This window comes from Mesoplodon densirostris, chromosome X (genome assembly GCF_025265405.1).
Source record: "Mesoplodon densirostris isolate mMesDen1 chromosome X, mMesDen1 primary haplotype, whole genome shotgun sequence".
NCBI lineage: Eukaryota > Metazoa > Chordata > Mammalia > Artiodactyla > Ziphiidae > Mesoplodon > Mesoplodon densirostris.
Window position 1 is genome coordinate 69,435,044 of NC_082681.1, and position 17,060 is coordinate 69,452,103.

Genomic DNA, 17,060 nt, shown 5'->3' on the forward strand with positions numbered 1-17,060 from the left:
AAGATTTTGGATCATCTTTACTATCATTAATCTGAATTCTTTTTCAGGTAGACTGCCTATTTCCTCTTCATTTCTTTGGTCTGCTGTATTTTTACCTTGCTTCTTCATTTGCGGTGTGTTTTTCTGTCTTTTTATTTTGCTTATCATTCTGTGTTTGAGGTCTCCTTTTCACAGGCTGCAAGTTTGTTGTTCCCGTTGTTTTTGATATCTGTCCCCAGTGGCTAAAGTTGGTTCAGTTGGTGGTGTAAGTTTCCTGATGAATTGGCCTAGTGCCTGTTCTCTGGTGGATGTGCCTGGATCTTATATTTCTTGTGGGAAGGTACACATTTAGTGGTGTTTTTCGTGGTGTCTGTGGCCTTATTATGATTTTAGGCAGCCTCTCTGCTAATGGATGGGGCAGTGTTCTTGTATTGCTGGTTGTTTGGCATAGGATGTCTGGCAATGTAGCTTGCTGGTCATTGAGTGAAGCTGGGTCTTGGTGTTGAGATGGAGATCTCTGGGAGATTCTCGCTGTTTGATATGTCATGGAGCTGGGAGGTCTCTTGTGGACCAGTGTCCTGAAGTTGACTCTCCCACCTCAGTGGTACAGACCTAATGCCTGCCTGGAGCACCAAGAGCCTGTCCTCCAAACGGCTCTGAATAAAAGGGAGAAAAAGTAGTTAGAAAGAAAGAAAGATGATAAAATAAAATAAAGTTATTTAAAAAATAAATAATAATTATTAAGATAAAAATTTTAAAAAGTAAAAAAAAAAGGTGGACAGACAGAACCCTCAGACAAATGGTGAAAGCAAAGATATACAGACAAAATCAACCACAGATGCATACACATACACACTCACAAAAAGAGCAAAAGGGAAAAACAGAGATATATCATTGCTCCCAAGTCCACTTCCTCTATTTGGGATGATTCGTTGTCTATCAGATATTCCACAGGTGCAGGGTATATCAAGTTGATTGTGGAGCTTTAATCCACTGCTTCTGAGGCTGCTGGGAGAAATTACCCTTTCTGTTCTTTGTTCACACAGCTCCAGGGTTTCATCTTTGGATTTGGTCCCACCTCTGCATGTAGTTCGCCTGAGGGCAACTGTTCTTTGTTCAGACAGGACAGGGTTAAAGGAGCAGCCGATTCAGGGGCTCTGGCTCACTCAGGCCGGGGGGAAGAAGGGTTACGGATGTGGGGCAGACCTGTGGCAGCAGAGGCCAACCTGATGTTGCACCAACCTGAGGTAGGTCGTGTGTTCTCCTGGGGAAGTTGTCCCTGGATCACAGGTCACTGGAAGTGGTGGTCTGCATAGGTTTCCAAGAGGGGGAGGTGGGTATAGTGACCTGTGCTCGCACACAGGCTTATTGGTGGCTGCAGCAGCAGCCTTAGCTTCTCATGCCCATATCTGCACTCTGTGGTGATAGCCATGGCTCATGCCCGTCTCTGGAGCTCCTTAAAGCAGTGCTCTTATTTCCCTATGCTCTCACACCAGGAAACAAAGAAAAAGTCTCGTGTCTCTTCAGCAGCTCCAGAATTTTCCCAGGACTCCCTCCCGGCTAGCCATGGTGCACTAACCCCTTCAGGCTGTGTTCACGCCTCCAACCACAGTCCTCTCCCTGCATCCGACCGAAGCCAGAGCCTGAGCTCCCAGCCCCTGCCCATCCCGGTGGGTGAGCAGACAGGCCTCTAGGGCTGGTGAGTGCTGTGCAGCACCGATCCTATGTGCGGGAATCTCTCCACTTTGCCCTCTGCACCCCTGTTGCAGCACTCTCCTCCATGGCTCTGAAGCTTCCCCCACCCCTGCGACCTGCAGTCTCTGCCCACGAAGGGGCTTCTACTGTGTGGAAACCTTTCCTCCTTCACAGCTCCCTCCCACTGGTGCAGGTCCCATCCCTATTCTTTTGTCTCTGTTTTCTTCTGTTTTCTTTTGCCCTACCCAGGTATGTGAGGAGTTTCTTGCCTTTTGGGAGGTCTGAGGTCTTCTGCCAGCATTCAGTAGGTGTTCTGTAGGGGTTGTTCCACATGTAGATGTATTTCTGATGTATCTTTGGGGAAGAAGGTGATCTCCATGTCTTACTCTTCGGCCATCTTCTCAAATCTCTCATATTTACATTTTTAATCCATTTTGTATATTTTTTGTCTATTGGGTTAGATAGTGTTCTAATTTCATTCTTTTACTTGTAGCTGTCCAGTTTCCCCAGCACCACTTATTGAAGAGGCAGTCTTTTCTGCACTGTATGTTGTTGCTTCCTTTGTCATAAATTAGGTGACCTTATGTGTGTGGGTTTATCTCTGGGCTTTTGATCTATATTTCTGTCTTTGTGCCAGTACCATAATCTCTTTATTACTGTCGCTTTGTAGTATAGTGTGACATCAAGGAGCCTGATTCCTCCAGCTCCATTTCTCTTTCTCAAGATTGCTTCTGCTATTTGGTGTTTTTTGTATTTCCATACAAATTGTAAAATATTTTTTCTAATTTTGTGAAAAATGCCATTGGTAGTTTAATAAGTATTGCAAGGAATCTGTAGATTGTTTTGGGTAGTACTGTCATTTTTACAGTGTTGATTGTTCCAATCCAAGAACATGGTATATTTCTCCATCTGTTTATGTCATCTTTGATTTCTTTCATCAGTGTTTTATAGTTTTCTGATTACAAGCATTTTGCCTCCTTAGGTAGGTTTATGCCTAGGTATTTTATCATTTTTTGTTGTGATGGTAAATGGGAGTGTTTCCTTAATTTCTCTTTCTGATCTTTCATTCTTAGTGTATAGGGATGCAAGAGATTTATGTTTATTAATTTTGTATCCTGTAAGCTTACCAAAATCATTGATTAATTCTAGTAGTTTTCTGGTGACATCTTTTGGATTTTCTGTATATAACATCATGTCACCTGCAAACAGGGACAGTTTTATTTCTTCTTCTCCAGTTTGTATTCCTCTTATTTCTTTTTCTTCTCTGATTGCTGTGCCTAGCTCATTCAAAACTATGTTGAAGAGGAGTAGTGAGAATGGACATCCTTGTCTTGCTCCTGATCTTAAAGGAAATGTTTACAGATTTTAACCATTGAGAATGATGTTTGTTGAGAGTTAGTCACATATGGCCTTTATTATGTTTAGGTAGGTTCCTTCTATGCCCATTTTCTGGAGAGTTTTTATCATAAATCAGCATTAAATTTTGTCAAAAGCTTTTTCTCCATCTATTGAGATGATCATGTGGTTTTTATTCTTTAATATTTGTTTTTTGATGTTTGTTTCTGAAGAAGCTGTTGGGGGTAGGAGATTATTAATTAATTTATTTATTTTTGCTGTGTTGGGTCTTTCTTTCTGTGTGAGGGCTTTCTCTAGTTGTGGGAAGTGGGGGCCAATCTTCAATGTGGTGCGAGGACCACTCACTATCATGGTCTCTCATTGTGGAGCACAGGCTCCAGACGTACAGGCTCAGTAGTTGTGGCTCACAGGCTTAGTTGCTCCATGGCATGAGGGATCCTCCCAGACCAGGGCTCAGAACCATGTTCCCTGCATTGGCAGGCAGATTCTGAACCACTGCACCACCAGGGAAGCCCCTTAATATTTGTTAATATGGTGTATCACATTGATTGATTTGCATATATTAAAGACTCCTTTCATCCCTGGGATAAACCCCACTTGTTCATGGTGTATGATCCTTTTAATGTGTTGTTGGATTTGGTTTGCTAGTATTTTGTTCAAGATATTTGCATCTATGTTTATCAGTGATATTGGTCTTTAATTTTCTTTCCTTTTTCTTTTTCTTTTCTTTTTTTTTGATATCTTTGGTTTTGGTATCAGGATGATGGTGGCCTTGTAGAATGAATTTGGGAGTGTTCCCCTCTCTGCATTTTTTTTGGAAGAGTTTGAGAAAGATTGTCATTAGCTCTTCTCTAAATGTTTGATAGAATTGGACTGTGAAGCTGTCTGGTCCTGTACTTTTGTTTGTTGGAAGTTTTTAAATTACAGTTTCAATTTCATTTCTTGTGAGAGTTCTGTTTACTTTATGTAATTCTTCCTGGATAAGTCTTGGAAAATTGTACCTTTCCAAGAATTTGTCCATTTCTTCATGGTTGTCTATTTCATTGGTATATAGTTGTTTCTAGTAGTCTCTTATAATCCTTTATATTTCTGTGGTGTCAGTTATGATTTCTCCTTTTTAATTTCTAATTTTATTGATTTCTGTCATTCCCTTTTTTTCTTGATGAGTCTGGTTAAATGTTTATCAATTTTGTTTATCTTCTCAAAGAACCAACTTTTAGTTTTACTGATCTTTGCTATTGTTTTCTTCATTTTTATTTCATTTATTTCTGCTCTGATCTTTATGATTTCTTTCCTTCTACTGACTTTGAGTTTTCTTTGTTCTTGTTTCTCTAGTTGCCTTAGGTGTAAGGTTAGATTTTTTATTTGAGATTTTCTTTGTTTCTTGAGGTGAGATTGTATTGCTATGAACTTCACTCTTAGAACTGGTTTTGCATTACATTATATTTAATGCTAACTCTGAAGACATACCTGTATAAATTAAACCAACAATCTTAAGTTTAGCTTTTATTTACTAAAGGTTATCCTAGATCATGTAACTTTTAAAAACTTTGTTGTTAGTTTTTATTATATTTAAAAAAATATATATATATATATATAAGTGTCTGTTTAAGCCCATTAAGTAGAGCTCTTTTACAAATTAATTTTGTCAATATTATCTAGAGGTAGAAAAACACCATATCTAAAATGCCCACATATAGGAGAAGTGCATCAACCGGCTAGTGAGTGGGCGCCAGTATGCGGGGTCAGTGTGGGATCCTCAGCGTGGCCTGGTGGAGGTTGGCCGTTTTTCTCACACGTCGCCTGCCCGTGAGGGGCTCGGGCCGGGACGTGAAGCAAATAAACAACATGTAAGATGTCAGAAGTGCTTGGAATTTGGGCATTGGACTTATGAATGCACAGGAAAAAGAAAGTACCTACATAGGCCTTCAAGAACAGCAGAACTAAAGAAAGCTTTAAAAGAAAAAGAAAACAGATTATTATTACAGCAAAGCATTGGAGAAACTAATGTAGAAAGAAAGACCAAGAAAAAAAGGTCTAAAAGTGTAACCAGTTCCAGTAGCAATAGCAGTGATAGTTCAGCCAGTGATTCTTTATCAGAGAGTGAAGAGACCTCTACCTCATCCTCCTCAGAGGACAGTGACTCTGATGAAAGCTCCTCCAGTTCATCATCTTCAGCCTCTTCCACAAGCTCTTCCTCCTCCTCCAATTCAGACTCAGATTCCAGCTCTTCCAGTAGCAGCAGCAGCAGCACAAATAGTAGCTCTGAGGATGAACCACCAAAGAAGAAGAAAAAGAAATAGAACTGTTCCATCCATGTTGGACTGATGGACTAAAAACATTAATGTGATTCTCAGAAGGGAATTTAGAATGTGTTAAGACCAAATAGGTTAACTGATCAAAATTTTTAGAGTTCAAAAATTTCTAAATGTTTTACATTGTAAGAGCATAAAGAGTATTAATAATGGATTATATATATAAAGACTTTTTTATTTTAGAGGTGAATCTTGTTTTTTTATCTTTAAAATATATATCTAAAATTAATCAAAGCTGAAACCTAATAAATCTTTTTGTGATGAAACCTATCTTTTCTCCTTGTGAAATAAATGCCATACTTTGTTATATGTTAGTGCTATGTATCAGACATGTTTTCAGGATAATGCATCAGAATATCTGTCTGGCAGTGAATTTCTAATGCTTTTGGCTGTATGTTATTATGTAAGATTTAATACCTCTATAAGCTTAGAGTTTTCCTACTGTTAATAAATGTGCTCTATTTTTATGTTTATGTTCAGAAAGTTGTTCTGAATTCTTGTCCTAAGTGAAAAGTTCAAGGAATCTATTAATAAATTTATACCTTTTGGATGATAAAAAATAAAAAAAATAAAATAAAATGCCCACATATAAACATATAGACAGACACAACAAAAGAGTTTACAGTTTTAATTTTGAAACTTTAGTCATGAATCAGGTACAATACAAACCCCACTAGTTTATAAGTAACAGTTGGAATAAACTGAGTTTACTCAGATAGCTAAACTATGTTTTTTATTTGTGGATAAGATTTTCATAATCTGTATTTACCCTTAACCAGCAATTTTAAGGAGACTGTTTGGGTAAGAGAGTTCTTATAGCAGTTTGTGTTTCAAAAGGTCTTGTTCCCTTTTCAATTTTATTCCTTAGTTTCAAGTTCTACTAATTTATATAATCTGTGTTTAGTCTCAGGCAATGTGGGCTGTGTTTACATTTCAAAGACATTATAAGTTTTATAACTTTAGGGGGAACATATTAAAACATAATTTTTCTCCTAGGACTTTTGTAGTATGTTTGTCTATTATCATAGGTGTTATGGTAGTATTATTAATTTTTTTTCCTTGGTACAGAACAATTTTCTCAAATATCCTACAAGTATTTTGTGAGGGATAGGTAAGGCCTTGGGACTGGTAAATATAGGTGGGTCTCGACATATTTCTAGAATAATACTTCTCCTTTTGTAGAGATTTGCAAGACAGAAACAGCTTTTTTTAATAAGCCCTTGAATATTCCCTTCCAGATGATTTATTTTCTGATTATTTTTAGGAGGTCTGGGGAATTGCTAAAGAGAAAGAGTTTTAAGAAGAAGATTTTATGTTGCATCATTGTTTTAAGGGTTTTTGTTTTGTTTTGTTTTGTTTTTTGTTTTTTTCATCTTATTAAAGGATTCCTTAAGGCTGGTCATTATACATTTTTTTTCCTTCAGTTTGATCCTCCCATAAGTACCAATATAACAGATGTTTATAATACAACCTCTCAAGAAGGTTTTTTGTTTTCTTTTAAATATAGCCAGTTTAAAGATCCATCACCTGACCATTGACAAGTAGGAGATTTTATTAATTTCAAATAGTGACAAACCAGTAAGTCTTTTTTTTTATGGATTAACACAACTTGGAAGAAGCATCACACAAGAGAGTATGTAGTCCTCAAAGATCCAAATATTTATTTCCACACTTAGTATAAGAAAGTAAAAGCCCTTTGTGAGACAAGAAGGAAGGAGACAGGACACAACTATTTAAAGAATGACACAACGATTAAGAAGAATGGAACTCAAAAAAAAAAAATGTCTAGAACCTAATAGGCCCAAGATGGCAGAAGATTTGACTTCCAGTAGATCTTGAGCTTCATTATATGTTCATTGTAATGCATTGCCATGTTAAGTGACACACCCACAGGCACCCTAACAGTTCTGAGGTCCACTATAAAAGGCCAAAAAGTGGGTGGTGCACCAATTCCTGGAAATCCTCACCCCTTCACCAAGATAGTTAGAATATACCTCCCATTTATTAACCTATGAAATTACTCAGCCCATAAAAAGTAACCACTCCCACACCTTGGGGCCATTCTCACTTTCCTAGTCAACCCCATGCTCTGTGGCTGCTTCTTGCCTTCTAAGAGAGCCCACACTCTGTCTATGGAGTGTGTATATCTCTAAATAAACCTGCTTTCACTTTACTATGTCTCACTCTTGAATTATTTCCTGTGTGAGGCCAAGGACCCTCACTTGGCAGCCTGTCCCAGGGACTCACCTGAGACCTGGGACATGACCATCTTCTCCTGTTCCACTTTTTCTACATTTGTTACTACAGGCAGTAACAATGGTGTAGTGAAACAGTGTATCTGGTGTCTCATAAAATTGGGTACCTCCAGCCATAAACCCACAGACTTATGGAATCGAGTAGGTGCTCCTGGAATGGGACTTTTCCAGTACTAACAAGCAATTTAGGTTGAGGTGACAAAGGTCCTTTATGGACGGGGATCCCATATGAAAAAGTTTCCCTGAGGGCTGGCATGGGAAGACAAAGAGCGTGTTACTTGTGAAAATGCATGTCTCAGAACTCCAGTATATTTGACTAGCCACCAGATGCACCCACATAAATGAACCTTCTGGGTGGTTGAGAACAGAGAGAATATTCTCACTGGACACAAAACCAAGTTCTCAGGGCACAGAGCAAGATGGAAGAAAACTCTCATTTGGTTTTTACACAAAGGATCCACAGCAAGGTTTGTCTAAATAGATACTGGTCTGGTGAGAAATGTTAACACACTAGTCTGTGAGACCAGCTCAGCAGCAGGCTTATAGGGCCTATGCCTGCATTCTGCCCTATGGTTCATCCTCTTTATGACAAACACAAGAACAGAGAGATACAGCAAAAAAACACTGACCATTTCTTGAAGGAAAAGGACACCCAAGAGTTGCTAAGTCCAAGGAACTAGGTCCACAAATAATTTTATCCTGCTAAACTAAAGTTAGAGAGAGATAAAAAGGATTCTTACCACTTTTTCTTCCACCAGATCTTGCAAGCAGTGTTCTGGGAGGCCGACGTGGTAAGGCATCTTATTTTCTGCTAGACTTTTTCAAATGTCTCAGTATGTCTTAGTTGCAGCATACTATAGGCAGAAAGCAGGGTCTCATGAGTGTCTGGCTGGCTTGCCAACTGTTGGGAAGGGGAAAACTTTTCCCTCTAGCCACTTGAGTTCTTGTGGCTGGATTAATAATAAAATTGACACAAGGCAGATTAATAAAAGGAAATAAGACAAATTTTAATTGGTGTGCACAGAAGTCTCATAGAAAAATAGGACCTAAAAATGGCCAAAGCAGGGAACTTTTATACTTTTTTTGGCAGAGAAACAATAAATTCATGAGGAATTGATAGGAAGAAAGAGAAACTTGGGTTTTGTGTGCTCGATTCGTGAAGAATTTAGAGTTTGGGCATGGGGAAGTAAATTAAAGAAGTAAGAAGGTTTGGGTGTGGGGTAGTAAACTAAAGAAGTAAGTAGAATTTTTGGCCAGATTTTCCTTCACTGGTGATAAGGGTACCCTTCTACTTCCAGATGTAGGAAGTGTACCTTTCACATGAAATATTTAAATCCTGCTTTCAGGGAGACAGAAAGGAAGGTCAGAGTGTCTCTCTTGAATTGGCTATTTCTTAAGTAACTTTCATTCAAAATTATCAACATGCCACTGAGGCACATTTTGGGATATCCTACACTGGATTCCAACAATTGAAACATTTATTTCCCCAGAAAAAGAAAAATAGAAGAGAATCAGTTATTTGCTTTGTTATTTATATTTAAAAAAATCCTGCCCCATGTTGTGGGATGGAAGGAGAGAGAGAGAGAGAGAGAGAGAGAGAGAGAGAGAGAGAGAGAGAGAGAGAGAGGTGCGAATATGTAGTGGCATAAAGGCAAAATAACTTTTTTCTCTATGCAAGGTCAGATCAAAACTCTTATTTGAAGATCTATATTTTCATCTACAGGTCTCTTCAGAAGAATGCTTTATTTTCTTAAACATATGAGGGAAAAGGTATTTGTAAATATCACAAATAAACTGAAGTGCTATTCCTCAGTTCTTCCATTTGTACTATCTGCAAGATTATTTGGTGATGCTTTGGAGTAATTCTAGATAACACACAATTCAGCTCTGTACAAAACGCTGGAGTAAGAAATATCAGTGATGATGGTAGGTAGCACTTCTTGTACCAACAGTTCCAAAACTCTCAAAAGTTACTTCTTACCTGAGTTTTTACAATGGAAAAGCACAAGGATTTCTTTTATAGAGTACTCTAATGTTTATGGCTGTTTGAAAATGTGACTATATTTTTGGAGTTACCTTTGAGATTTAGAAAGATAATTAATCAATTTGATATTAAGTGGCATAGCCATTTGTCTGGGCCAGTTATCTATTTTTTTTATAGTGTTAAAAAGGCCAAAGTCAAAAGTTTGAACCCCACATGCATCAGTTAACATCAGAGTTCTAAATCTATAGTCACAGCCTAACTCCAGACCGCAGTCACCATGAGAAAACAGCCATCACGCTGGCTCCAAAAGAGATGATAAGTCAGAAAACATGAGAGGCAAAAAAATATCAGTGTACAGGGGCAACTGTAATCATGTTTTCTTTACATAGAGATGAATACACACGTGTCCTTGGGAAGGAAAATGCTCCAGATTATTTATAAACAATAATTTAATAATTATTAATATTCAAGAAGTTCAGAACATGGTATCTGTTACATGGAGGGAACTGGTTGTTAGTTTCTATAATTCAAACCACCTTACAATTTCTCATTACATGTCTTTTGCACATGTAAAAATCATTTTCACATAGTTGATTAATCATTTCAGAAAATAAAAAAGCAGTGCATTGTAATCCATGTTTGCTTTATAATGTATTTGAGTAAAGGACTAGTAGCATTATTTTTGCTCCTGAAGGACAAGGACAGAGTTTTTAAATTTTATACACATTAATATTTCTATAAGCATAATAAGTTGTTAACCAGTTGATTCTGTGCTTGTTTAAAAATATGAATTGAATAACCTAGGAAACTATGGAGTCACTTGTAGCTAATCACTGGGGAAATGCTTTTCAAAAGACAGGATTTAGGTTTCTATCTCTTTTGGATGCTCCCAGAGTGGCCAGAATAGAGACCAATAAATAAAGAATGAATGAGTGAATGAATGGATAAAAAATGAATGGATAAATAAAGCTTCTATTATACCTTGGACTCTAGTCTTCTCTGCTTTCTGTGTGCTTTCAAAATGTTGACAACTTGGATTTAGATAACTCAATTATAAAAGCTCTTTCCTAACTATTGGTTTATTTAATATTTTTTGAAATTCTTTAATCAAAAAAACGGACATTATTATTATTTTAAGAATGTATGGGCAAAGTTAGATTGGGTTATGGTAAGAAAGACAAGATAAAGAGGAAAAAGAAGAAGGGTGAGGCAATAAATGTTGATACTAGAATTTTTTTATCATGTTAAAATATATCATATATCTTTTAAACCATTTTTAAGCATAAAATTTAGTGGCATTAATTACATTAATAATCATCACCACAATATAAATTATTTCCATCACCCCAAATAGAAACTTTGTACCCATGAACCAATGTTTTCATTTTACTCTCTTCCTGGCTCTTGGTAATATCTAATCAATGCTCTGTCTTTATGAATTTATCTATTATAAATATCTCATATAAATGGAATCATGCAATGTTTGTTCTTTCATGTCTGGGTTATTAGCATGGTGTTTTCAAGATTCATCCATGCTGTAGCAGGTATAGTAATTTGACTATTTTTATGGACAAATAATGTTCTATAGTATGTATACACCACTTTTATTTATCTATTCCCTTGATGGACATTTGGGTTGTTTCCACAATTTGGCCATTGTAAACAACACTGCAATGTTTGAGTCACTCTTTAATTTTGGGGGGTATATACCTAGGAATATAAGTGCTGGTTTGTATAGTAATATTATGTTTAACTTTTTGAGGAGCCATCAAATTGTTTTCCGCAGTGACCACACCATTTTACATTCACAAGAGCAATGTATGAGAGTTCCAGTCTCCCCATTCTCATCAACACTTGTTCTTTTTTTAAAAAGTATAGCCAACTTAATGGATATGAAGTGGTATCTCATGGCGATTTTAATTTTCCTAATGACAAATGATGTTGAGTATCTTTTGAAGTACTTGCTGGTCATTTGTATACCTTATTTATGGAAATGTTTATTCAAGCCCCATCCCCATAAATTAAAAGGGTTGCTTATCATCTTAGTTGAGCTGTAAGAGTTCTTTAGATATTCATGAAGTTAAATAATTATCAAGTATACACTGTGTAAATATTTTCACCCATTCTTTAAGCTGTCTTCTTGTTTTCTTTGTTTATTAATTTTAATTTAATTTGATTTACTTTCATTGGCTGCAGTGTGCAGCTTGTGTGATCTTAGTTCCCTAACCAGGGATTGAACCTGTGCCATTGGTTAGTGAAAGCACACCATCCTAACCGCTAGACCACCAGGGAATTCCCTTCTTGTTTTCTTAATAATGTTTTTCATGCACAAAAGTTTTTAATTTTGATGAAGTCCAGTATATGTATTTTATATTTTATTGTTTATGCTTTCGGTGTCATATCTAAGAATCCATTTCCTACACAAGGTCATGAATATTTATTGCTATATTTACTTCTAACAGTTTTATGGTTTATCTCTTACATTTAAGTCACTGATACATTTTAAGTTAATTTACAATGTAAACTAGAGAGTCAATTTTATTATTTTTCATGTTTATATCCAGTTGTCCTGACACAACTTCTTAAAGAGACTGATTTTTCCCCCACTGAATGGTTTTAACACAGTGGTGGAAAGTCAATTGATCAGATGTTAATTTCAGCAAAATGGCAGAGTAAGAAATTCTGAGCTATTGTTCATCTATGGAAATATCAGAAAACCACCAGAAACTGTCTGAACTATCCTTATAGGAGCACTGGAAAACATTCAGACTCTACAGAAACCAAATAAATGCCCAATCAAGAAAAAAACACCTACAAAAGAGTAGGAAATTTAATGACTTTTGTTTGTACTTAGCTCTCAAACCAGCGGAAGCAGAATATAACATTTTTGTAGTGTTCTAACTTACCAAATGCCTGAAGAAATGGTCTCTGTCTTGCCTAACTCAGATCTCAGCCAGAGAAAAGTGGTTGGCAATACTTGCACAAACAGCACGGGGACTACAGACCTGCAGATGGCTGGAGAAAGATATTACAGATGAAAAAATATATATATATATATATATATATATATATATATATATATGTATATAATAGAACATATAAGGCCTCAGGAAGAGCTGGGGTGAAACTTTGTGTGAAATTAAGACACTTGAATGATGCTATATATATGGGGGAATTGAAAAAAAAAACTAACCAAGCCCAGGTAAAGTTCATGCTCATAAAAGAATGGGGAAAATCTTAAACTTTTTAACTCAGTCATATGAAGATATAAAAATCTCCTATAAAGATAAATATACAGTTAAACATATAAACCAGAATTACTGTAATTTTCATTAGCAACCCCTCTTTAGGTTTCCTATAATTTTTAAATTGCAAACACATAAAATAGAAATCTTTGTTATTGTGTACATAATGTATAAAGATGTGATTTGTGGAAAAAATAACCCCATAAAACAGAGGCAAGTGTTATATAGAAGTAGAGTTTTGTACAAGATTGAACATGAGTTGGTATTTACTCAAATTAGACTCATAATTTTAGGATGTTACATGTAATTCTGATGGTAATCTCAAAGAAAATATCTAAAATATACAGAAAAGTAAGGTGAGAACGGGATAAATTTATGTCATTGCAAAATTCAACTAAACACAAAAGGAAGTAATAGAGAAAAGGAGAACAAAATCTATAAGACAGAGAGAAAAAAAATAACAAAATGTCCAAAATATTTTTTCCTTATCAGTAATTACTCTAAATGTACATGGAAATCACCTGATACAGAACAGCAGAAAAGATAAGAAGAACATGATCAAAATATATGCAGTGGACAGAGCTTAACTTTTGTTGTAAGAACAATATAAATTAAAAATGAAAACATGGAAAAAGGTATTCCATGCAAATATTAACCAAAATAGAGCCAGACTTGTTATATTAATAATAGACAAAATAAACTTTATGTAAAAAGTGTTAAAAGAGGTAAAGAAAGACATTGTACATTGATAAAAGACCAATTCATCCAAAAAGTTATAACAATTACAAACATATATGAACCCAAAATCAGAGCTCCAAAATATAGGAAGCAAATATTGACATTTTTTGATACTTACAATGGTTGCTGGAGATTTAAAAACTCAATTCTAAATGATAGATAGAGCAACCAGAGAAAAGTGAGTGACATTAGAATCATGGTAGTATAAGAGATTCTTCTTTTTAGATCCCCCCATTAAAAAATAATCCACAAACAAAAGTGCCTTTGTGGGAGTAGTGGGATATAACAGTATATGCCAAGAGACCTAGGAGCAATCACACCCACCTTTGCATTTGGTAATGGGAAGACAGACCTTGGTATGGGCTGCAAGACCAGCAGAAGCTAGGAAACCTGCCCCTCAGGGTCAGTAAGGAAAAACCTGGAGAATTCTGGCTTGGGCAAAAAAAAATGGACAACAGAAACTTTGTAGAAAGCCAGCATTTCTGAGGAGATATTCAAGTCTACTGTTGGAGCAAAGGAAAAAATATGAGAGTGGATGCATCAGAGAAGGGAATAGTAACTTTCCCAGCCTTGCTCTTACCCTCAAGGCAACAGAGTGTGGGGCTAATATTGACATCACTGATTTCTTCTACAGGAAGAAGGAGAGCAGTCAGTGAGTGCTTGACTTCCTCAAATGTGTGGGATGCTACTGGAGAAATACACTTGTCTTCAGAAACATCCAGAGTACTCAGGCAGGAACTTCATGAATGTTAGGAGGGAGGAGGTTAGGAAAGAGAGAGATAAGAATATCAAAAGATATTTAAAAATACTTTCTGTTGACTGTGCTCAGGACTACAGCATGAAGTACACTCACAAGCGTCTAGTAAAATGTCACTTGAGCACCTCCCTACTGGGCCTTCTGGGACCCTCAATATCCCAAGTGCTAAAGCCACACTTCTTTCTTTGGCTAACTCCCATTGCAAATTCTCAGATGTGGTAACAAGAGGCAAGCTCCTGGAAATTGAGTGTTATTAGAAAAACTGATTAGGGTCTGTGGGCATGGAACAATACGCAAACCTGAGCTCTAAAGTTATTTTTGGAAAACAAAAGAGAGGTTAACAGCAGCTAGCATGGTGAGTTGTCAGAACCAGGGAAGACATGAAAGCTTAAGAATTGTACCCAAATAGCAAGAAAGGATTGTGGCGGAGCAGGTGTATCAATATAAGGTCCATGAAAACCCAAAACAAAACAGAACGAATAAACAGTATATCCCACGTGAAAGCAACAAGAAAAGATTTGATGAGGTATCTGCTACTTCAAATATGAAAGCATTGGGGTAGAAGATTAAGAGGTACAAACTACTATGTATAAAATAAATAAACTACAAGAATATATTGTACAGTGCAGGGAATATAGCCAATAATTTATAATAACTTTACATGAAGTATAATCTATTAAAATATTGAATAATTATATTGTACACCAGAAACTAATATAATATTGTAAAAAAACTAGACTTCATAGAAAAATTTTAAAATGTGAAAGCAGCAATGCAAAAATCCAAGGAACATGATGAATCAAGAAAGTAATGTCATCATTAAAAGCTAAAAATATTTCTTAAAGAACTAAGCTCAACAGCACATAATTTTGTAATCTATCTGTTTTAAAAGTTCAAAATACCTGTTTTGGGTAACCTCAAGTGATACCACAAAAGAACACCAAGAGGATTCAATAAAATCAGGAAGCCAATACATAGAGAAAATAAGAAATTTAACTAAAAGATAGAAGTCTTAAAAAGATAGAAACAATATCTGCAGGTGAAGAATTCAATAAATGAAATTTAAAAAAAATTAGAGAGCATCTTCAGCAGAATAGACTAAATGGAAGATAGAATAAGTAAGCTAGAGGTTAGGAAATTTGAAATAACCCAATCAGAGGATGGCAAAGAAACAAAAGGGGAAACAAAAAAGAGAGGAAGGAAAGACTATGTGATTTGTGGAGCCCCTATCAAATATACAAATAGAATAATTGGGGTTCCAGAAAGAGAAGAGAGGGAAAAGGAGACAGAAAGTTTATTTAAAGAAATAACAGCAGATTACTTCACAAAGATGGGGAGAGACCTGGGCATCCAATTTCATGAAGCTAATAAATTACCTTATTATTTCAATGAAAACAGACTCTTTCCAGGACATAATGAAACTGTCAAAAATTTAAGACCAAAAGATAAACTTTAAAGCAGATAGATTTTCTTTTTCTCCTTAATTTTTTTTTTCGGCATGCAGGCCTCTCACTGTTGTGATCTCTCCCGTTGTGGAGCACAGGCTCCAGATGCACAGGCTGAGCGGCCATGGTTCATGGGCCCAGCTGCTCTGTGGCATGTGGGATCTTCCTGGACAGGGGCATGAACCCATGTCCCCTGCATCGGCAGGTGGACTCTCAACCACTGTGCCACCAGGGAAGCCCTCTCTTTAATTTTTGACAGTAATAGACCAATAACACTGATGAATATAGACTCAAAAATCCTGAACAAAATACTAGCAAACAGAACCCAACAACACACTAAAAAGATCATACATCATGATCAACTGAGATTTACCCCAGGTACGCAAGGATTCTTCCATAAACGAAAATTAATCAATGTGATACACCATATTAACAAATTGAAGAATAAAAACCATATGATCGGACCCGGAGGAAGATGGCGGAAGAGTAAGACGCGGAGATCACCTTCCTCCCCACAGATACATCAGAAATTCATCTACACGTGGAACAACTCCTACAGAACACCTACTGAACGCTGACAGAAGACCTCAGACCCCCTAAAAGGCAAGAAACTCTCCACATACCTGGGTAGGGCAAAAGAAAAAAAGAATAAACAGAGACAATAGGATAGGGACGGGACCTGCACGAGTGGGAGGGAGCCGTGAAGGAGGGAAGGTTTCTACACACTACAAGCCCCTTCGTGGGCGGAGACTGCAGGTGGCAGAGGGGGAAAGCTTCGGAGTAGCGGAGGAGAGCACAGCAACAGGGGTGTGGAGGGCAAAGCGGAGAGATTCCTGCACAGAGGATCGGTGCCCTCAGGCACACACCAGCCCGAGAGGCTTGTCTGCTCGGCCGCCATGGCGGGCGGGGCTGGGAGCTGAGGCTTGGGTACTGGCTTTCAGTCGGAGTGCAGGGAGAGGACTGGGGCTGGCGGCAGGAAGAGAGCCTGAAGGGGTTAGTGCACCATGGCTAGCCCGGAGGGAGTCCGGGGAAAGGGTCTGGAGCTGCTGAAGAGGCAAGAGACTTTTTTCACTTTTGTTTCCTGGTGTGCGAGGAGAGGGCATTAAGAGGGCTACTTAGGGAAGCGACGGAGACAGGCGCGAGCCGCGGGTAAGGCGTGGACATCAGAGACGGGCGTGGGCCGCCGCTGCCACCGCCGCCCACCGCCCGCCGCCGCCCGACGCCGCCGCGGCCCGCCGCTGCCCACCGCCTGACGCCGCCCGCCGCCTGCCGCTGCCCGCCGCCGCCGCAG

At 37.5% G+C, this 17,060-nt stretch overlaps 1 protein-coding gene across 1 annotated transcript; it reads left to right on the forward strand.

The window, feature by feature from the left end:
• Nucleotides 1-1,172: 1,172 nt before the first annotated feature.
• Nucleotides 1,173-5,440, forward strand: LOC132481623 (zinc finger CCHC domain-containing protein 10-like). Its single transcript, XM_060086470.1, has 2 exons — nt 1,173-1,226; nt 4,731-5,440. The coding sequence occupies exons 1-2, from the start codon at nt 1,173-1,175 to the stop codon at nt 5,331-5,333; spliced, it is 657 nt and encodes a 218-aa protein (XP_059942453.1). The 3' UTR covers nt 5,334-5,440.
• Nucleotides 5,441-17,060: the final 11,620 nt, after the last annotated feature.

What these genes read in the sequence shown, in the direction of transcription:
- LOC132481623 (XM_060086470.1), top strand. Translation starts at nt 1,173, where the DNA reads ATGTGGGGCAGACCTGTGGCAGCAGAGGCCAACCTGATGTTGCACCAA. An exon ending in TGATGTTGCACCAACCTGAG is followed by an intron (nt 1,227 to 4,730) that starts GTAGGTCGTGTG and finishes GCCCACATATAG; the next exon opens with GAGAAGTGCATCAACCGGCT.